Consider the following 22,290-nt stretch of genomic DNA (forward strand, 5'->3'; position numbering starts at 1 on the left):
CTTTGAGGTCAACATTGTTGCAGGGAGGTGCAATGAGATCACACTGAGGAAAGTCCCAGTATAAAATTATTAATCCCCACATTTGGTTCAACATTGATTAAGAGTTTTCACTTAAGTGTCTGGTAGCCTGGGACTCATTTAATACTATTCCCAAATGTGTGTTCTATGACTCTGACCATGATCTTCGTGTAAGGTGGTTCCTAATCTAGATCTCTAGCTTCTTCTTGAGTCTCTACTTTCAACTGCTGACTTGATAACATTATTTGAAGTATTTTATGGGCAACTCTTAATCTGTCCGTAACTAAATTAATCTGGTTTCTCCAAACTGCCTCTCTTCCAGGTTTCTGGTCTGTTTATTAAAGGTTCTTTATATCATAGTGTGGGCTTCCGTTATGGCTCAGCTGGTAAAGAATCCGCCCGCAATGCAGGAGACCTGGGTTCGATCCCTGGGTTGGGAAGATCCCCTGGAGAAGGGAAAGGCTACCCACTCCAGTATTCTGGCCTGGAGAATTCCATGGACTGTATAGTCCATGGGGTCGCAAAGAGTCGGATATGACTGAGCGACTTTCACTGTCATTTGACATCATAGGGTTAGTAGGTCTGGGCTGTGGTCATTCTGCTGTCAGTTTGTTACATAGACCTTGGATGGTCTTGATTCCCTTTGTGTTATTTCTCACCCTAAACGTTGTTTCTTCCTTTTTCTTTCTTATTCCTCCTTCAGCTCCCAGCTCATCCCTCTTATGAAAGTTTCCCCTACTCTCCCATTTGAAATTAACCTAGAGTGAATTGGCCAAAGTAAATTTGTGTTTGGCTAACCTTTTCAGCTTTTAGAAAAGTATGAATTACCATGAGTCTACTTTAACATGTGAGGAGAAAATTAGAATTGAAAAAACTAGACAAGAATACACATAGGCAGTGAAGCAGGTCATAGTCTCTTCATCCTTGTTGAACTTTCTGTTCTTTGTGTTTTTTCCTTGAAGTAGGGAACCGTAAGATGCCCCTTGGGGAAGAAAGGAGAGTCAGAAAAGTAATCATCTGTTGTGTTTCTATTTCTTTGTTCCTCTCTGATGATTTTTCCTTAAATATCCATTGGTTTAACTTGATGAGATATTTACAGAAAATTCAAGGTTTTGAACAGTTGGCTGTTGGTGCATTACTGAGAGTTCAGTAACTGCATTCTGAAATTGCAGGAGGAGTAGAGAGGAATGAATGCCACGTGCTCTGAAGGATCTGTGATACCAACCAAGGGTGGTATTCCTATTTGAAGATTGCATCATTCTTGTGTTTCCTTATACTTAGAATATAATTCTTATTTTTGTATCCCAGTGATCCTTGGTTGTCTTATTTTTATGTATATATTTTACTATTAATTTATAATATTTCTTATTTCACAATCATTTCTATAACGTTATTTCTGTCACCATCATTTCTGGCAGAATATTTTCCTACAGTATACTCTGAATTTTAGCAAAAATTATTTTTTTATGTTCCTTTCTTATCTTTGGAGAATTCCCCATTTAATGAATCTTGTTGAAAGAAAGTGTCTTCCTCCCACTGTGGAAACTAAAAAATGCCAGATATTTGCTTGACTCGTTCAGTCATGTGACCTAAGCTCAGCTATGTGGCTGTTCCTTTCCCGGACTTTGCATGGAGCTTCAGTTTTTTCAGATGACATGGAAAACCCCTCCAAAACAGGCAGATTGCTTTGAGTAAGAGGAGAATTTATTAAGGTGGCTGGATACAGGATCAGTTTATACTTCTAAATGCCAATAGCAAAAAATTGGAAAATATGTTTAGCATTATTTTTCTAAAGAAGCAGAGATCATGGACAGTGCATTCTGGTGATGGACAGTGGTGGTATTGGGGTCTCCAGGGACTACAGGGGCAGAGTCCAGAGCACCGACTATTGATGGATGGTGAGGACTTGAAAGCTATGGCATTGTGACCATTCTGTGATTTTTGGCTCTGACCCCGCTTTATTTCTGCCGCCTTCCTAGCCTGGTTCCTCAGCCTCACTGGAGGTTCTGTGAATTCTAACCAGTAGTCTTCAGTAAATTGTTTTTCTAACTATTCTACCTGAGTCAATTTCTGTTGGTTCCAACTAAGATCCTGTTTGCCTAGAAACAATCTGAAAGCCATATGTAATTATTTTTAAGTTCCTAAACAATAGATTTCAAGTTGTGATCCTACAATGAAATAACAAATTCATCATGTTGGGAAAATACCTAAAAGTAGTCTCTGAAAAGTTGAGTTTAGAGACTTTCTGGCTCCTTGGAGTGTTTTAATATTTGGCGTGAGAAAGTTTTGCTTTTTCCTCAGTTTCCGGTTTTACTGCTGCACACATCCTAGTTTGAGTTTTGCGGTGAGAGTGCCAGAGACCTTTAGTATGCTTTCTTTAAGTTCTTTGATTTAAATTGAGTCAGTAGTGCTAGTTGGTTAGCAGGCCTGTGGGCAGGATTTGCAGAGCAGGTAAATTTGTAAATGAAAACAAATTGAATAATAACCAGAGAGAATTGATCCAGTTGCTGTGGATTTTAATTTTTTGTTCTATGGTTTATTTGCAAGGGAAAATTATTTGCTACTTAGTTAATTTTTTGGTCAGGTAATAGGATCATATGGTTTAAAAATTATAAATGTGTGTTATATACCCCAAAAAGTCTCTCCTGTAAGGCTGTTCCCCTTGCCTGTTGTTGTTGGATTTTTTATTTTAAGCTTTTATATTGGACATTAGCCAATTAACAATGTTGTGATAGTTTCAGGTGGACTGCAAAGGGGCTCAGCCATACATATACATGTGTCCATTCTCCCCCAAACTCCTCTCCCATCCAGGCTGCCACATAACACTGAGCAGAGTTCCCTGTACTTACAGTAGGTCCTTGCTGGTGATCCACTTTAAACACAGCCGTGTGTATATCATCCTCCCAAACTCCATGACTATCCCTTCCCGCCTCCATCCCCTCTACCCCACCCCTGGCAACGGAAAGTTCATTCTCTTAAGTCTGTGAGTGTGTTTCTGTTTTGCAAATACATCCGTTTGCATCATTTCTCTTTAGATTCCACACGTAAGGGGTGGCGTGTGATGCGTGCCCTTCTCTGCCTGCCTTCACTCAGCACGGCGCTCGGTACGGCCCCCTCGCCTGTTACGGTTTTCTCCCCATTCAGAGATGCTTCACGAGTGTAGGCGTGGATGTGTTATTTTTCTCCCCGTTTCTACATAGATGATATAATACTAACAGACTTTCATATTAGAACAGTAAGAGCTACCTAGGTTTCTTGTCAGTTTTGATAAAATGCCTTCCTAGAAAGTGGTTCATTTTATAAGTTTGAAAATTTGCTTCATATAGAGTGGAGCAAAGTACTGTTCTTTTTGTGATGATTCCGCCATAATCTCTTTGTTCATGTGTTTGTTTGTATGCCCTTCCCCTTTGATGGGTTAGCCAGTGGGTCTGCTTTTATTCATTATCCTCTAAACCATCTTTTAGGTTCATAATTTCTCTCTTTTGTTTTCTAATTTATTAATGTCTGCTTTTAACACTATTAATTTTTTGCTTTTGTTGGTCCCATTTTATACTTTGCAAACATCTTGACCCAGATGCTATGCTGATTTATTATATGCTATTTATTTTTTCCTTTTGCTAATATAAGAACTAATATAAATTTTCTTTTGAGTACTGTGTTAGCTGTATCCCATAGGTTCTAATGTGAAATGTTTCAATTCTTATTAGTCCATGATTTGTGAAATTGAAGTATCGTTTATTTATAGTGTTACAGTTTCAGGTGTACAACATGGTGATTCAGTGTTTCTGCAGATTATCGTCCATTTAAAGTCATTATAAATGGCTATATTTTTTGTATCTATTAATTTCCTACCCCTACCCTGCACCATCTGTGATTTTGGTTTGTGTTTCCTCTTCGACCAAGGAGATGACCAAGAGTGTTCTTAAATTTTCTTGTTGGTAGGGGCTTTTTGTTTTTTGCATTGGTTATTTTGGGGGGAAGTTTCACATTTCATTTTTAAAAACTATTTTGAAATAATCTTCAACTTGTAGGAAATTTGCAGAAGTTATGCTGAGTTCCCAGATACCCTGTCACCGATCTCCCCAAACGTCGGCATCTTACACGGCCATAGTGTACATCTGTGTGCATCCTGTGTGTGTCTGTTGGGAGGTGCAGCCCAATACCACAGGGTTTATTCTGGCCTCCGAGCTCATTCCTTAGTTTTGTCTCTTTTGCTCCAACGATGAGAAGTTTGGTCCTCATGCTTCATAGTGTAGCTACTTACTTGGTGTGTGTGCTCAATTGTGTCCGACTTGCAGCCCCAGCGACTGTAGCCTGCCAGGCTTCTCTGTCCGTGGACCTTTTCAAACAGTACTGGAGCAGGTTGCCATTTCCTGCCCCAGGGGATCTTTCCAACCTGGGGATTGAACCCGTGTCCCTTACATGTTCTGCATTGGCAGACGGGTTCTTCGCCACTAGCTCCACCTGGGAACCCCATCTACTTACTTGCTTAACCTACTTAAATCTGTTGATTGAAGTTCATTTTCTCGTTTTCCTCAAGAAAGGTTCATGTGAGGAATTTCTTTTTTTTCCCTAAGAGGTTAGGGGAGTAGTATAGTGCTGTTGCTGAAACTAGACAGATGTTATTCCAGCTTTCTTATTTTTGCTACAAGTAATCCATATTTAGTCTGATTGCCCAGAAGATTCTTTTTCAGTTTTAAAGCCTACTAATTTTGCTATAATATGTCTTGATTTTAACAACTATGTGTGGATCATTTTTCCTGGCACACGATATATTCTTTAGGTATATAGAGTCAAGTCTTCTTTAAGTTCAAGAAAGAACTTTGGAATGGTACCTTTTATTATGAAAACTTTAAGACATACAACAAAATTGATAGAATTTTACAGTAAATACCTATTTACAGACTACCTGAATTCTACTAATGTTTTCGTGTTTGTGTTTGTCACATCTCTATCTATCATAATTTGAACCTTGCCCATTAAAAATTTGGATGGTGGTGTTGAGGTTTTTAGAGTTCTTTGCATATAATGGATGCCATTCCTTTGTCAAATACGTGATTTTGTGAATGTTTCCCCCAATCTGTGGAAGTCTGTGCATCTTTTTGCCTTGTCTTAGTGAGCACAACCTTTTCATTTTGATGAAGTTTAATTTGTCAATGTTTCTGACTTTGTCAACAGTTATGACTGTTGCTCTCCATGACTTAAGGAACCCTTGCTTCCCCCTAAATCATAAAGATTTTCTTCTCTGAAAAATTCACACTTCAACTTCTGCTTTAGGTCTACAGTCCATCTAGTGGTAATTTTTTGGTCACATTAAAGTTCACTGTTTTTATATGGATGTCATTTACTCTTGTACCAGGTACTGAAACATGTTCCTTTCCCCATTGGATTTCTTTGGTGCTCTGGTTGAAAATCCGGTGATCCTATAAGTGTGGGTCTTTTTTTGTTTTATTCCATTGATCTGTAGGTTGATCCTTATACAAACTCCTCACTATCTTAATGACTATAACTTTTAAGTATTGAAGTCAGGTAAGATTAAGTCCTCCAATTCTCTTCTTTTCAAGATTATTTTAGATACTTTAGGTCTTTTGCATTTCTGTGTATATTTTAGAATCATTCCAATCATTTCTACTATCTGCAGCTGCTTCACAACAGCTTCAACTGGGTGTGTTTTTCTTTTAAGTTAATGAAGAAGTATTTGGTCCTTATTTCTCACCTGTTTTGTGGCTATTGATGTAGTTATTTTTGTTCACAGGTTTTGTTGAAGCTCTTCTTTATTTCTTGTATTTTTCTGTAGTTGCTGTGTTGGTTCCTTCTTTGTGAATCATCATTGAAGGAAATGGCTTTTTTCTCTAGACTCCTGATTTATAGGAGGAGGCGGCACAGGCTAGTTGGTGATTTGTTTTAGTTTTTGATCAAAAACCATGCTTTTGTAACTGCCACAGAGTCTGGCTGCTTCCTGCAAGTATAGCTAGTTTTCACAATTCTGCATGTTACCTTGGATTACTGGAATCAAACTGGGTTCCTTTTGAGTGTGAGAATTTTGGTTATTAATTTTGGTTTTACCGAAAATAGAGTTTGCAGTCATAGCTGTTTCTCACCGGTGAGCATGTGTGACGTCAGCGCGGTGTTCCTGGGTGAGCTCTGTGTGAGCGCTTTGGTCTTTGTTGGATAGACAGTCACTGTGCGTTCAGCCGGGAGTTCTGACCTGAAGGCTTCGGGACTTGCTTCCACCCCACAGCACCTGACAAGTGCAGTTTCCTCAGAAACGGTGGCCATCGCTAGACTTAACATTTTCTCAAACTCGCATCATTACCTGTTTGTCATCTTTTTTAATAGAGGCAAAAGAATAGATTTCATTCCAAGTATGCTTTTACTCATTGAACTAGTATTTATTGAAGCACTAAAATGGGGAAGGTACTGGAGGAGATTAAAAAAAAACCCACTAGACAGTGGATTGTGCCCTTAACTTGTAGTCTGGAATTACACAAGAATAATTTTTTCTGTACGCTTTTCTTTTTTTGAAAAATTAGTGTTAGTTATATATGCACAAAGCTAAGTGCATTTAAGTTATATATGCACAAGAGTCCAATAGAATGAAAACAGCAGTCTCCTCTCTTCATTCTTCCTCCCCCACCCCCATTTCCCTTCCTTTCTGTTCCCCGTTTCCTCCCCCTCTAAGATCGCCAGCTCACTGGCCATCAGGGAAAGTAGAAATACTTCTTGTGATGCTGTTCAGTTGATTATCATTTTTGATCTTTTTGAAGAACTGACTCTTAGTTTTATTGCCTTTATCATTTCTATATTTTCATTTTATTTTTATTTATTTGATTAGTTTTTGTTGAAGTATAGTTGAATTATGTTAATGACTGCTATACAGCAAAGTGACTCAATGATACATATATATATATATTCTTTTTCACAACCTTTTCCATTATTGAATATAGTGTTCATGCCTTTTGCAGACTTGCTGATGATCTGTCTAGTTATTAGTTGTTTCTATTCTTGAATTTAAATCACAGGTAACTGTCTTGGTGCTTCAGAAGTATTTTTGACCTGTAATTTTTTTAGCAGCTAGATTTTAAGATGTTGGGCTTCCCAGGTAGCTCAAACAGTAAAGAATCTGCCTGCAATGTGGGAGACCTGGGTTTTATCTTTGGGTCAGGAAGATCCCCTGGAGAAGGGCATGGCATCCACTCCATGGACAGAGGAGCTTGGTGGGCTAAGTCAAAGGGGTTGCAAAGGGTTGGACACTACTGAGCGACTAACACACACACACACACACACACACGCAGACTTATGCGTTGATTATAAATCACACAAATGCTGATCAGGAGGTGTGTGTGTGTGTGTGTGTGTATCTATATGTCCTATAAAAGTTGCTTGTAGTTATTTACCGAACTGTGGTGTTAGACACATCATTGAATGAAACAAAGCCTCTTCCCAATGAAACTTACATTGTCAAGAAGGACAGGTAAATGTGTTAGATGGTAATGAATAATATGTTAGATGGTAGCAGAGAATAAATCAGAGTGAATAATAAAGGAAGTACCAGTTTATTTGAGTGATCAGGACCTTTGGGCAAAGACCTGAAGGGTGCAGCAGCTTAACAGTCCAAGTGGACTCAGTGTGTGCAAAGGCCCTTAGGTGAGAGCACTGCGTGGCACGTTTTGTGAACCAGCAAGGAGAGGCCTGTGTGACCGGAGCAGAGAAGGTAAGGGGCTCAGCAGTGGGCAGCAGGTGGAGGAGAGGGTTGGCCCAGATCGCTTAGGACTCTCTAGGCTATCACAAGAATCTGACTTTCACCCTCAGTCAGAGAACTGACAAAAAGTTTTTACTTTTGGTAAAGAGCCACGTGACAAACGTTTTAGCTTTGCAGGACATTCAGTCTCTATTGCAACTACTCAACTCTGCTGTTGTAGCCCCCCAAACAGCCAGAAACAATATGTAAATAAAAGGGTGGGCTTGTGTTCCAGTAAAGTTTTTAGTTTATGAAAACAAAGAGTGGGTCTGTTTTGCAAACTGCTGATGTAGAAAGTCATTTGAGAGCTTCAAGTAGAAAAGATGCCTGACTGGCTTTTTTTTCTTTGAAGGCACTTTTGTTGTCGTTCAGTTGCTCAGTCGTGTCCTACTCTTTGCCACGCCATGGACTGCAGCACACCGGGCTTCCCTGTCCTTTACCATCTCCCAGAGTTTGCGCAAACTCATGTCCATTGAGTCAGTGATGCCATCCAACCATCTCGTCCTCTGCCACCCCTCTTCTCCTCTTGCCCTCAGTCTTTCCCAGCATCAGGGTCTTTTCTAGTAGGTCACTTTAAAATACTTTATTTGGAAATAATTTTAGAATTACAGAAAAGTTGGAAAAGTGATGCAGAATATCCCCTTCACTGCACTGACTCTAATGTTAATAACTCACGTAGCCACATTTGAATGATTAAGACCAGGAAATTAACCTTGACATAATGCTATTAGCCAAACTGTAGACATGATTCAGATTCCATGTTTTTACATCTAAGGTCATTTGTCTATCCAGTGTACAAGCCAAAGTATCACATTGCATTTAGTTGTTTTGTTTCCTTAATCTCCTCCTATCTATGACAGTTCTTCAGTCTTTTCTTGTGTTTCATGAACTCGGAGACTTTTCATGAGTTGTTCAGTTGCGTCCAACTCTTTGTGACCCCATATACTGTAGCACGCCAGGTTGCTCTGTCCTCTCCTATCTCCCAGAGTTTGCTCAAATTCATGTCCATTGAGTCAGTGATGCTACCTAACCATCTCATCCTCTGCCACCCCCTTCTCCTTCAGTCTTTCCCAGCATCAGGATCTTTTCCAGTGAGTTAGCTCTTCGCATCAGGTGGCCAAAGTATTGGAGCTTCAGCTTCAGCAACAGTCCTTCCAATGAGTATTCAGGGCTGATTTCCTTTAGGTTGATAGCTTGACTGTTTCAGAAACTACACGCTAACTGTGGTATTTGTTACCTTCATTGGTTGCTGCTGCTGCTGCTAAGTTGCTTCAGTCGTGTCCAACTCTGTGTGACCCCATAGACGGAAGCCCACCGGGCTCCCCCGCCCCTGGGATTCTCCAGGCAAGAACACTGGAGTGGGTTGCCATTTCCTTCTCCAATGCATGAAAGTGAAAAGTGAAAAGGAAGTCGCTCAGTCGTGTCTGACTCTTAGCGACCCCATGGACTGCAGCCTACCAGGCTCCTCCATCCATGGGATTTTCCAGGCAAGAGGACTGGAGTGGGGTGCCGTTGCCTTCTCCGGTAGGTTCTACCTTCATTGGTAGGTCTGCAATTTATTATGAGCTGCCAACCGCATTGTGGCACATGCCTGTCATTTTAATCCTTTTGTCATGTGTACACGCTATCTTTCTGGAATTCTCACTGGGTCCCCACCCAGCACGCACTCAAGGACACAGTCATTTTCTGTGCAGCAGTCAGTCTCCTTTTGGCAAGTCTGTTCTGCACTCTCCAGCTGCTGTCTTCAGATTTCCCTTCCTGCAGTGTGATCTGGAAATGTCTCCAGGTGAAAGTCGGGACAATCGTGATGCTCAGTTCTCTCTCGGAGAATCCCATCCCGCACAGCCTGCTGTCCACTGTCTGAGAACAGCTGGATCATATATTTTGCCCAGCTTTTTAGTTGTTTATTGTTGTTGTTCAGTCACTAAGTCGTGTCCAACTCTTTATGACCCCATGGACTGCAGCACGCCAGGTTTTCCTGTCCTTCACTATCTCCTGGAGTTTGCTCAAACTCCTGTCCATTGAGTCAGTGATACTATCCAGCATCTCATCCTCTGTTGCCCTCTTCTCCTTTTGCCTTCAATCTCTCCCAGAATTAGGGTCTTTTCTAATGAGTCAGCTCTTCATATCAGGTGGCCAAAGCATTGGAGCTTTGGTATCAATCCTTCCAATGAATATTCAGGGTTGATTTCCCTTAAGATTCACTGGTTTGATTTCCCAGATTTCCCAGGCAAGAATACTGGAGTGGGTTGCCAGTTCCTTCTTCAGCTGATCTTCCCAACCCAGGGATTGAAGATGCATCTTCTGCATTGGCAGGCAGATTTTTTTTTTTTTTTACTACTTAGCCACCAGGGAAGCCCTGTCCATTTGTGATGTCCAGTATCAAATAAGAATTTATTATTGTTATCCTGCATGCCAAGGAGCCAAAAAAAAGGGACCTATAACTGGAAGAAAATGTAGCCACTAGGAGCAAGGACAGAGGACTTCAGCAAAGCTGTCAATGGAATAATGGAGAGCTGTCAGGAAGCATTGTCAGGAACAGTGTGCTGTTTTGGATCTGTCAGGAATTCTCTGTTCCTTATTAATTCCTGAATATTCAGGAATTAAGAGGAGAGGCAAGCCTCTCCCTGGGGCTGAGGAATCCAGGCATTTCCTTCATTAGTTTTTCTATATGGTGATAAGTACCCTCTTCCTTTTTATGAACCATATGGTAAAAGTGATTATTTACAACCCTCTCTCTTTCATATGGATGACCTCATGTTTCCTTGATAGCTTGTAAGTTTTGATTTTATCTCTGCTGAAAATAGCTACCTTGTAAGACAGTGTAAATACCCACACAATGTTGAATAAAACACCTTTGCTCCATCAGAGCTTTGGTGCCCATGTCTTGCTTTCTTTGTCTCTCTTTCTCTCTCAGGCTATTTCCTTGGAGCGCAGAGGTCTTCTGGGTTCACTTTCCTGCCCAGGCTTCTAAGACCCTCTCAAGAAGGCGCTCTGCGCCTACACCCTATCTAGAGGGCACCTGAGGCCTTCGTGAACAGAACAAGCTCTGTGCAGCGGCTTTATTGGCTTTCTGCGTAAACCAAGGAATATCAGCCTCTTTCTCTCTCCTTTACTTTCTTATCGGTGGACTCCAGACCACCAGGTTCCGGTCCATTAAAGGACCTCAACAAGTGGCGCCCGAACAGGGACTTGAGGCCATCCAGCCCTTGTGCAGTGTAAGCCAGGCTCTGGTCCCCCACCTTGTCGCAGAAGGACACATCCAGCCCCTAGAGGTGCAGGCTGCCCATGGCCAGATGCATGACGCCCGTGTCGCTGATGTTGTCGCACGAGCGCAGGTTGAGGCTGCGCAGGCTGCCCATGTGTGACAGATGCAGGAGGCGGGTGTCTGAGATGCCCCCACAGAAGCTGAGGTTGAGGAGCCTCAGGCCCGTCAGCCCCCGGGAGATGTGCTTCAGGGACAGGTCCGTGAGCTTCTGGCTGTCCTGCCCCGTGAGCTGCTCCAGGCCCAGGCGGCCCTCGGCCCTGCTGCACATCATGCCTGCCAGGTGCCCGATGCCCATATCCGAGAGATGGCGGCAGCTGCGGAGATTGAGGCCCTTGAAGTGCTGCAGGGCCCAGGTGATGAGCAGGAGGCCGGTGTTGGTGATGTTGCTGCAGCTGCCCAGCTCCAGCACCTCCAGGCCCTTGAGGTACTGGGCGATGCGGCCCAGGCTGCTGTCAGTGATCTGCTTGCAGAGGTTCAGGTTGAGCGCGCGCAGCCAGCCGATCTCCTGCAAGAATGTGTGGCCCAGCCCGTTGTCGGTGAGGTTGTAGCAGCCGCTCAGGTTGAGGCTCTCGATGTTGGCCATACCCTGGATCACGTAGCTGAGGCTGCGGCGCAAGCTCAGGATCTGCACCCGGCGGATGCCCGGAGCCTGCAGGCTGTGCCGTGTGCCCCTTGTCACGCACGTCCAGGTAGCCAAAGATCATGGCCAGCAGCTCGGGAAACAGGCATGAGATGTGCGTCTCCATCTTCCTCCCCGCGGTGCCAGGGAGGGCGCCCCCGAGGCCCGGCCCTTGCTGGGCTTAGCCCTGCTGCGCCGGGCCGGTGCTGCCCCACTGCCACCCCCGCACCCCCAGCCACATCCTCCGGCACCACGGGGCCGGGCTGCGTGCTCTTTACTTTCTTATCAGTCGACTCCAGACCACCAGGTTCCAGTCCATTAAAGGACCTCAACAGAGAGCCAGCAGGGGTTATTTAGAAGGTAACTGTAAAAGGTGGCTGATAGCATCCTTATTTCTGTGGCCTATTTTCATTACCACCTGGTGGCTTGTTTGGCTAGTTCAACCTTCCTATCTCACCAGGACTCACCCAGTATAGCATTGCGAGCCCAGCCTTCCTGCTCAGCATCTCATTGATCCCATACTCCCAGCTTGTACATGTGTATACTAATAGTAGTATATTATACCCTCTAAAATATATCCAAAATAGAAAAATTTACACTGTGATGTATTCCAGTGGATTATCTTACACATACCCTGTCTAAGGGTTTCCCTTGTGGCTCAGAATCTTCCTGTAATGCAAGAGATCTGGGTTTGATCCCTGGGTCAGGAAGATCCCCTGGAGAAGGGAATGTCTACCTACTCCAGTATTCTTGCCTGGAGAATCCCGTGGACAGAGGAGCTTGGCGGGCTGCAGTCTATGGTATTGCAGAGAGTCAGACACAACTTAGCAACTGAACATGCATGCACTCAGAGTTTGAGGATATGGATATGCTGTGGATATAAATATCCCTGCTTATGGTGTAGACACTAAGTAAATATTTGTGGAATGAAATGAGTAGAAAGAAGATAGTAAATTTACTTATGTGTGTAAAGTGTGAGTGTACTAAGTTGTTTTAGTCGTGTCCAGCTCTTTGCAACCTGATGGACCGTAGCCTGCCAGGCCCCTCTGTCCATATATAAAGGACATTTAAAAAATGTTCTTTAAACACAGAATCAGTTTTTTAAAGACAGTTTTTACCTTCAAGTGATTTAAAATTCAGTCTTTTTAATTTTATGTTCTTTTTGATCTACTGCTTAAAATTTCTTCTTTTCATCCAAGTGACTGTTTTACAGCTGATATCTGTTAAAATTCTCTGACATTTGCAACATTTATTTTTCATAGGAGGTTGCCTCTAACATTCTGTTTTATTCATTGGACCATTAGAAATAAGTTTCTATAATTTATTTGTAGAAGTATCTTTTTACTCAGATTTCTGTTTCACATATTTGTTCTTTGCAGTATCACAGAACATAACAGCTATAGCATATTCAAAAGTGATATGATATTTTATATATTAATTGAGTTTAATCAAAAGTTTCTGGAAATATTTTGACTCTGTTGCAATTTCCTGACTGCCATGACATTTGGCAAAGAATTATTTCTTTTTAAATTGGACTGTATAAATTACTGATTTAAGGTAAAGATTGGAATTTGTTACTTTCATTTCATCTAATTTACACACTACTGGTAAAATTGATTCTTAAGCCAAGCATACATGTTGATGCGTGGTTACATATGTGTGACTTTACAGTGGTGAGTTGTCACTATTAGTGACTTATTGAACCTGCTTCTATGCTTCTTAAACTTTTCCTTATATATCCCTAAGAGAAGCTGACCCACAGTTTGGTATGCACAGTCTGAAATCCTTCTTTTTCTATGTTTAACTTTTTTCTTGGTTTTATGTTTTTGATTTTTATTTGGAATTCACATAACATACAGTTCACCTATTTAAAGTCAGAGTTCTATAGCCATCATCTCAATCAATTTTAGAAGATTTTTTTATCATCTAAAAAAGAAATTTTGCACCCCTTAGCCATTACTCATCAATACTGCTTACCTCTAGGCTTAGACACTACTTAGTAGATCACTAATCTACTTTCTGTCTCTGTCTCTGAGACTTTCTGTCTCAGATTTTTTTTTAAATTCTGGACAGTTTTTAAAAGTACAGTTATGAACTGTACGTGGTCCTTTGTGACTGGCTTCTCTCACGTAGCCTAGTGTCTTCAGGGTTCATCTGTGTTTCAGTATGTATTTATACATCTTTTGGTTTTAATTAAAAAATAATTTTGCTTAACCATAAAAAATCTTTGTGACCCCACCAGACTCAAAAAAAAAAAAAAAAAAAACCCCATAAAAAAGACTTGATATTCCAAGGGGGGTAAATGCTCTTTCTTCTTTTCAATGTATGTCTACTCTTTTCCCCCACCTATCTCAATCATATCGTATCACTTACATACCCTTGGAATAAATATTTCAGTCATAGATTCAGAGATACATTCTGATAATTGGGTAACAGTATTACGTTTTAAAAAGTCTTCATGTAGAACTTCCCTGGCAGTGCAGTGATTAAGACTTTACCTTCCAGTGTAGGAGGTGTGGGTTTGATCCCTGGTCAAGGAGCTAGATCCCACAAAGCCTCTCAACTTAAAATAAAACAACAAAACAGAAGCTGTATGTAACGAATTCAATAAAGACTTTAAAATGGTCCACATAAAAAAAAAAATCTTAAAAAAAAATCTCCACAGACCTTTATAAAAAAGATTTCAGGAAAAAGGTTCTTTAAATTTAAAGCAATGAAGCCTCCAAAATCTCAAAGGCTGTATAGTCCTTTAAATGAATCTTGCTACTTAATGTCAGTTAATGTGCAACGTAAGGGTTGTGTGTACTGTTAGGTATGGATCACTTGCGTTTTAGGTTTTATTATACATTACATGATAGGTCTGTGTTCACGTAAGACTATTCTTGGACAGCCTCCTGGGATAGGGAGCTGCTCTTCTGTGTCTTGTATTCCCATTTCCTTGGGTAGGCAGATCACTGGCTCTTAATAAATGCTTATCAAATTGAATTTCAGGTATTAGTAAACTCACTAAAGGTTACACAAACCAGAATTGATTGTGTTCTCCAAAATCATAGCCTGATGAGTGGTGAGATGTGTTTGGGTTTGTGTAGGGGAAGGATGGAGGGTTTTGAGTTGTGTGTTAGTTGTATTCCCATAATTCTTTGTTAGGAATTTGAAGGCTACGTTCTTAATGAGTTTCCTCACTCTTACGTCTTTAACAGTAAAATAGGAGTTACTTTCAATGAACAGAAATTACAGTCGAAATACTTTTTAAAAAAGACTTCTGCTAAAACAATTAAAAAAAAAAATTCAGTGGTTTTGTAATATCCAGGCTTAAAGCTTTATCTTTTTTGGTGAGTTTTGTTTTCCTCAAGTATGAAGTGTTTTGGCAGTCTTTGTAACATAGATCATATTATATATATCATTGATTCCTTTTAACAATTGAGCATTTTAAGCTGTCACTGTAGTTAAAATTGTTTGGGAGTATTGGCTGTCCACTTGTATATACTTTAGAAGTTGACAGGTTTGTTAAACTTTTTTTTCTGATTTGTTAACACGCTCTTGACTTGGATTCTCATTATCAGCCTAAAAATAAAATAATAAAAGTAATAAAGAATAACACAGCTTTTTATTACATAGCTTTTTCATTTAATGTCATAGTCTCTGAGATATTATCTCCTCCCACCCTTTTTTCTTTTAAATAGGATAGGAAACTGAGGCTCAGCATAGTGATTTTAGATCACACAGACCAGTAGCTCGGGAGACAAATCTTGAACCTAGATTTTATGATTCCAAGTGGAAATTCTTTCCCTATTGCATGCTGTGTCTGGTATTTATTCACTACTTATAGTTTGGATGTTGCAGAAGTAGAAATAGTTTCTGTGCTCACTTTTTTCTGCTGAATTGAATGGAGACAGAGACAATTGAAAGCAATAAAAACTTAAGAATCTGCTTATTGTATTGGTAAATACTCAGTGATATATGGCAGGGTCATAGAGTACAACTTATGCAAATCCCATAAGTTATCTGAAAATTTCATGTTTCCAATGAATGTTTTAATCATTTATTTAAGTTCAGATTTAAAAGTTAAATATGAAATAAAGATATAAAAACATAGAAACATGAATGTTGGTATAATTTTTTTTTTCTCTCCCAGACAGATACTGATTATGTAAATGGTGTTGTAGCCAACCTGGAGAAAGAGTAAGTTCTTAATTCTGGAATTGAAAATATTTTAGTTACTATGATCTCTTGCTTTTTGTGAAAAGAAAATACCTCCTTTTATAGTTCATTTTTCTGTGGAGTTCAGTGTTCATTAGATCACCTACCACTGGTCTTTTATATGTAAATTATCATAAAGTATACGTATGTATATCGGGTTACTTGATGGGATACATTGGTGTATTTCATTATAGAGAAGACTTGAATGTCATATATAACACTATCAAATAACAGTCTTTAACCTCGAAGACAGTTAGTAGAGAGAGAGGCAACATTTAAAAAAAAAACTAAGATCATGGCACTTGGTCCTACCACTTTATGGCAAATAGAAGGGGAAAAAGTGGAAGTAGTGACAGATTTTATTTTCTTTGGCTCCAGAATCGCTGCAGATGGTGACTGCAGCCATGAAATTAAAAGACACTTGCTCCTTGGAAGAAAAGCTATGACAAACCTAGGCAGCATATTAGAAAGCTGAGACATCACTTTGCTGACAAAGGTCCATCTAGTCAAAGCTGTGGTTTTCCCAGTAGTCATGTACGGATGTGAGAGTTGGACCATAAAGAAGGCTGAGTGCTAAAGAATTCATGCCTTGAAACTGTGGTGTTGGAGAAGACTCTTGAGAGTCCCTTGGACTGCAAGAAAATCAAACCAGTCAATCCTAAAAGAAATCAACCCCAAATATTCATTGGAAGGACTGTTGCTGAAGCTCCAATATTTTGGCCACCTAATGCAAAGAGCCAGCTTATTGGAAAAGACCCTGATGCTGGAAAAGATGAAAGGCAAAAGGAGAAGGAGGTGGCAGAGGATGAGATGGTTAGATAGCATCACAGACTTAATGCACACGAACTTCGGGAGATAATGGAGGACAGAGGAGCCTGGTGTGCTACAGTCCATGGGGTCACAAAGAGTTGGACACGACTTAGCGACTGAATAACAATGACACTAAATGAGATCACTTAAATCTTTCACGCTCTGTTTACCAAGAGAAAAATTTTCTGCTGTCAGGGCAGCCAGTCAGGAACCAGTTTCAAATCTCAATGCTAATAATGTCTAAAAATATGCAAAGGTTTATTAATAGTTTATTGTGAGTGGAGCACGTAGCAGGTAATAGGTGGACAGCTTAGTAAGTTGCAGATACCATTGTTGTTCTTGTTCAGTGGCTAAGTCATGTCTGACTCTTGGCAACTCCATGGACTGCAGCACACCAGGCTTCCCTGTCCTCCAGTCTCTCCCTGAGTTTACTCAAAGTCCTGTCCATTGAGTCGGTGATGCTATCCGACTCTTCATCGCCGATACCATTAGTTTTTATAACACTGCCCTTGTAGATTTCATAGTGATATCATAAAATTAGTCCTGCTATGGGTTTCTTGATTGAAATGTATCTGTTGTTGCCCCCAAAAGACGTATTTTTATGTGAATTAGGCAAGACAAAAGAGGAGCCAAAGAGTTTGCCAACTCTAGGATAATATGGCTCTATCTTTGTCTATCAGTATGCTAAAACCAGAAATTTTTACAAATATATGCATAGTTCAGGATTAAATTGTGCATTTGTTAGATTTTCCCTCAATTGCTCACTTTCTTGGCAGCCTTTATACAAGCACAAATTGGTGTAGAATCCTTAAATATAGGTACCAGGCAATCATTGGTCCCCCTTCCCACAGAGCACATGGGCAGGTCTGAGGGGCTTATACAAGGATTCCGTTGGTTCCTTCTTGCTCAGTGTGCAAGAAAACCAAGCCCAGGAAAAAGGGTGGTGAAGCACCAGGAAACTTTGTGTAAAGGCAAGTAATTGTGTTTTGTGGAGATTTGCAAACCTGAAGTAAGGAAGAAGGCAGATGCAAAGCAAATTACATTTGAATCAGTGAAGATGGATTTTAAAAACTTTAGGACAAATTTTCCTATCCTTGCACAACTTGCAGACATTGAGACATAGTTTGATGTACCCTCACAGGACAAGATCACCCCCAGGTGAGAAATACTATTTTAAAGTGACATACAGTCTGTATCCCACAACTAAGCGTTCCTGAAAATGAAAAAACTGGTTTTGCTAATATATGTGTATATTGGTATACATACACATGCATTAGGTTGTGTTTCTTTCTTATTTTCTGCGGCACCTTGATTGCTTTTTAAGAATTCTAATTTTTTTGGGACGTCAGTCCCTGCAGTTGGCCTAGAATTTCAACGAATCAGTGATGAGCTGCTTCACTTACCACATTGTGACTGTAGCAGTATACTTTACTGGTGTATTTTTCTGTTAAATACTTAAGTTGATCATTAAGATGTAAAATCCCACAGAACTTCTATAACTCAGCCCACCTTTCTCATGACAGATTTTCTAAAGAAATCAGTTCTGGCTTGGTGGAAATAATATCACCTCCTGAAAGCTATTATCCTGACCTGACGAACTTAAAGGAGACATTTGGAGATTCTAAAGAAAGAGTAAGGTGAGCCTGTGGTGTTTAAAATCGCCCACCTTTGTGAGTATAATATGTAATAACTGTCATCCTTGTTTTTCAAAACTTTACTCATTTTGAAAGTGAAAGTCACTCAATTGTGTCCAGACTCTTGGTGACCCATGGACTATAACCTGGCTCCTTTGTCCTTGGAATTCTCCAGGCCAGAATACTGGAGTGGGTAGCCAGCAATTCCCTTCTCCAGAGGATCTTCCCAATCCAGGGGTCGAACCCAGGCCGCCCACATTGTAGGCAGATTCTTGACCGTCTGAGCCACCAGGGAAGCCTTCATTTTAGGGTTGAACTAATTAGTGAGAGCTAATGCCTTTTTGATTATTTGGTTGGAAATTCTGTGGAGTTCCTGATGAGAGGTTGAATTTGGTCAACATAGTGAATTTTATAACCGTGCTGCTCTGTGCTGTTATAACTTTTCTTAAGAGTATATTCAATATAACTCAAAGTTAGTCCAGATAGAAATCTCATGTCTGTATGAAACATAAATGAGAACTGATTCAATAAAAGTAATAAAAACAATAATAGTCTTCTGCAGAATCATACTGCAATAAAACAGTCAATTTATTTATCTCTAAATCTCTAACATTGAAGGAGTTAGAAGCTTTTCTTGTGTTGTTGTTAAAGACAAAGTAATCTAAGAGATATTAGCATCATTTTTGGATTGTCTATAACCAGAAAAAAGGACAAAAATGATGTTTTGGGAAGAGATTTATTGTATTTCTTGAGTTGTTAATTTGTCACAAAGACAGATATGTCTCTATAATTGGTTAATTGTCTCTCAATGAATACGTTACTTAAAACATTTAGGATTGAGTTTGTTTAAAAAAAAAAAAAAAACCCCAGTGAATAGACTCATTAAATTCAGAACAGCTTATAAGGTATTTTCTGGAGAAGTTTACTTAGTGGTTCAGAGCTTTAGTTCTATTGTGTGTGTGTGTGTGTGTGTTAACTGGCTTTTAAAAAACCACTTCTCTATATTCAGCATTGGTCAGTGTGTTTCTGTAGGCTACCAAGAATTCATGAAAAGGACCTAATATTGTAAATTTTAATACAATGTTTAAGATTTTTTTTAAAAAAACTTTTACCTATATATGAAGCACTAGTTCATGGAGACATTAAGATATCACTGAAAAGAGGGCCTGTAGTCAAGAAAATTTGGAAAATATTGAATTAAAAACTTTTTTCAACAGATGCTACTTACTGCTGAATGTTTCAATGCTTCTAATATATTAATGTGTCTCTAGAAAAGAAATAAATGTCCTTCCCAAACTTACTAGACATTAGACTCCTTTTTCCCTCAGGACATCTTGAGGATTAGTGTTTTTGAGAATGTATTTTGATAAAACCTTCTTAAAGAAAAGTGAATTCTCTTGCACTCTTTCCTAAGTGGATACACCATGTATGTGTGGCTCCATCCATTTATTTGTCTACCTATCTATCTAATGTATGACTATTGTTGTTTAGTTGCTAAGTCATGTCTGACTCTGTGACCCTATGGAGCCCTCCAGGCTCCTCTGTCCATGGGATTCTCCAGGCAAGAATACTAGAGCGGGTTGCTGTTTCCTTCTCCAAGGGATCTTCCTAATCCAGGGATCGAACCCATGTCTCCTGCATTGCCAAGCAGATTCTTTACCACTGAGCCACCAGGGAAACCAATATATAACTGTACATTTTGTATAATATCATATTATCATATATACAATATATGTGATATTATATATAGGGCATATAACATTGTTATATATTATAAAATATACATCTAACCTTCTTTTGCTAACTTTGAGTCTGATTCCTAACTTATTTTTGAACATTTTTATTTCAGATGGAGAACAAAGCAAAACCTAGATTATTGTTTTCTAATGATGTATGCTCAGGAAAAAGGCACATACTACATCCAGGTAAGTTTTTCCTTTAGTTTTTTTTTCACAGTTTTTTAAAGAAAAAGTAATATCGAGGGTCTGTTTTCATTAGAATGGAGTTTCAAAAGCATGAGCACTCTAAAATATTTAAGATGATAGTAGTGTAGCAGAGCAGAAGGGTCAGACACATCTCTAAGAGCATGGGCTCTGCAGCTGCACTCCCTGGTTTATCTCTTAATGATTTAGTGGTCTTAAGGCAGATAGTGGTTTTGTGCAGTAATACATTTACATTTGAGTTCAGGATTATAAAACCAACATCTATTGTCATGTTCTTGGCTGTAGAATCCTATGGATAGCAGAGCCTGGCGGGCTACAGTCCATGGGGCCGCAAAGAGTCGGACATGACTGAGTGACTAACGCAGACATACACACGCACACAGGTGCGACTTTCAGTAGCGTGGCTGAAACAGTAAGTCCATCGTGATGCAGGTTTTAAGTGAGCCAGGTGGGCAACAGCTTAAGTAATTCTAGGAAGCTCTTATTTTTTCCAAGTGTTCTTCAGTTAATATTTAAGCTTAAATTTCTGCACTGGGATTTCACTTCTTCAGTCAGATATCTTTATCCCTGTTCAAAATGCAGATACCCCTGAGAGGTATATATAGCACATGAAGTGTGTCAGGTTTTTCTTTTTTCTTTTTTTCAGTATAAAAAGTTTATTAGGTGCTGGGAGGATGTGTGGATAAGAGTGGCAAGAAGCAGCCCTGAGTCCCTGAATTAGGAAGGAAATGGCTAGGGGGCTGCTGGCAGGGACTGGGGAGGGAAGGAAAGATGGAAGGAAAGGGGCTGGCATCCCGTGGAACGGCGGACTTCTTGAGGGCAGACTTTTGTCTCGTGATGCTGTACCTTGGGCCAGCTGTATTCAAGTGGGCATGAACCCTTCCTCGAGTCACAGGATGAAAAATAGAAATGGTGATAGGGCATGACATGTCTATTATAGGATACAACAGCTGTGTGTATAAAAACACGGTACCCTAGATATAGCTAGTGGGTTTCCTCCAAATGCTTCAGAGAAGTCTGATTTTAAAATAATAATAATAATAATTTTGAAGCATTTTAACATACCCCCAATATTATTGTGGACTTCCCTGGTGGCTCAGACAGTAAAGAATCTGCCTGCAATGCGGATAACCCGGATTCAGTCTCTGGGCGGGAAGATCCCCGGGAGAAGGAAATGGCAACCCCCTCCAGTATTCTTGCCTGGGGGAAATCCTGTGGACAGAGGAGCCTGAAGAGCTATGGGCCATAGGGTCACAAAGAGTAGGACACGACTGAGCAACTAACACACACACACACAATATTATTGTGGTTGAACCTTGCTGTTTGTTTCAGGCCCAGTATATAAATATTTACATTATGGTCAAGAACTTTATACACAGCATTAAAAAGTACAGCTGTATTACTTTTGAAATTTGTTTTCAGTTTTCTTCCAGGGGAATGATTAATGGAACCAATAAAGCTCTTGGGAGGGAATGTAGGAAAAGTTCATGTTTAAGAAATTGAGGAAAGGACAGGGTTAAGAAAGAGGGTGGTTAGGAAAATTTCCCTTAAGCAAGGTCAGTATATGAGATACTGCAGTATTATATGAGATCTTAAAACAACAGCTGCTATGAACTAACATTTATTGCACACTTATCCGGTCAGGCATTATTTTTTACACTTCATGCTTTCCACACATTAACCCATTTACTATGACCCTTTGTATAACAGAAAGGTGCTGTACATCCTGGATCAAAGTGTGTTTGGCTGCAACTTAATGTACAGTTGTTGTTTAGTTGCTCACTCAGGTCTGACTCTCTTGTGGCCCTGTGGACTAGAGCCCACTGACTGGCTGCTCTGTCCATGGATTTTCCAGGCTGGCGTGGGTTGCCATTTCCTTCTCCAGGGGATCTTCCCGACCCAGGTATCCAACCTGTGTCTTCTGCATTGGCAGGCAGATTCTTTACCTCTGAGCCACCAGGGAAGTTAACATGCTATAGTCACCTTTTCCGAGGCATAATTTTTGGACAAATAGGGTAATTTTAAGAATGTCCAGTGGGTCTGTCTTAGACTCAGTG

General features: G+C 40.2%; 1 protein-coding gene and 1 pseudogene across 4 annotated transcripts in view; one reads left to right on the plus strand and one right to left on the minus strand.

Annotated features, from left to right (window-relative positions):
- Window positions 1–22,290, plus strand: part of MGAT4A (alpha-1,3-mannosyl-glycoprotein 4-beta-N-acetylglucosaminyltransferase A) — a 176,571-nt gene that overhangs the window by 121,580 nt on the left and 32,701 nt on the right. For all 4 annotated transcript variants that reach the window (XM_086328066.1, XM_086328065.1, XM_086328067.1 and 1 more), the window contains 3 exons: window positions 15,782–15,828; window positions 18,180–18,293; window positions 20,140–20,215. In XM_086328066.1, coding sequence (XP_086184192.1) covers window positions 15,782–15,828; window positions 18,180–18,293; window positions 20,140–20,215 — 237 coding nt within the window. The remainder of the gene's footprint in view (window positions 1–15,781; window positions 15,829–18,179; window positions 18,294–20,139; window positions 20,216–22,290) is intronic.
- Window positions 10,198–11,773, minus strand: LOC147363731 (F-box/LRR-repeat protein 14-like; annotated as a pseudogene).

This window comes from Bos grunniens, chromosome 11 (assembly GCF_055505025.1).
Source record: "Bos grunniens cultivar Pamir isolate PY7600 chromosome 11, Bosgru_T2T1.0, whole genome shotgun sequence".
NCBI classification, from domain to species: Eukaryota; Metazoa; Chordata; class Mammalia; order Artiodactyla; family Bovidae; genus Bos; species Bos grunniens.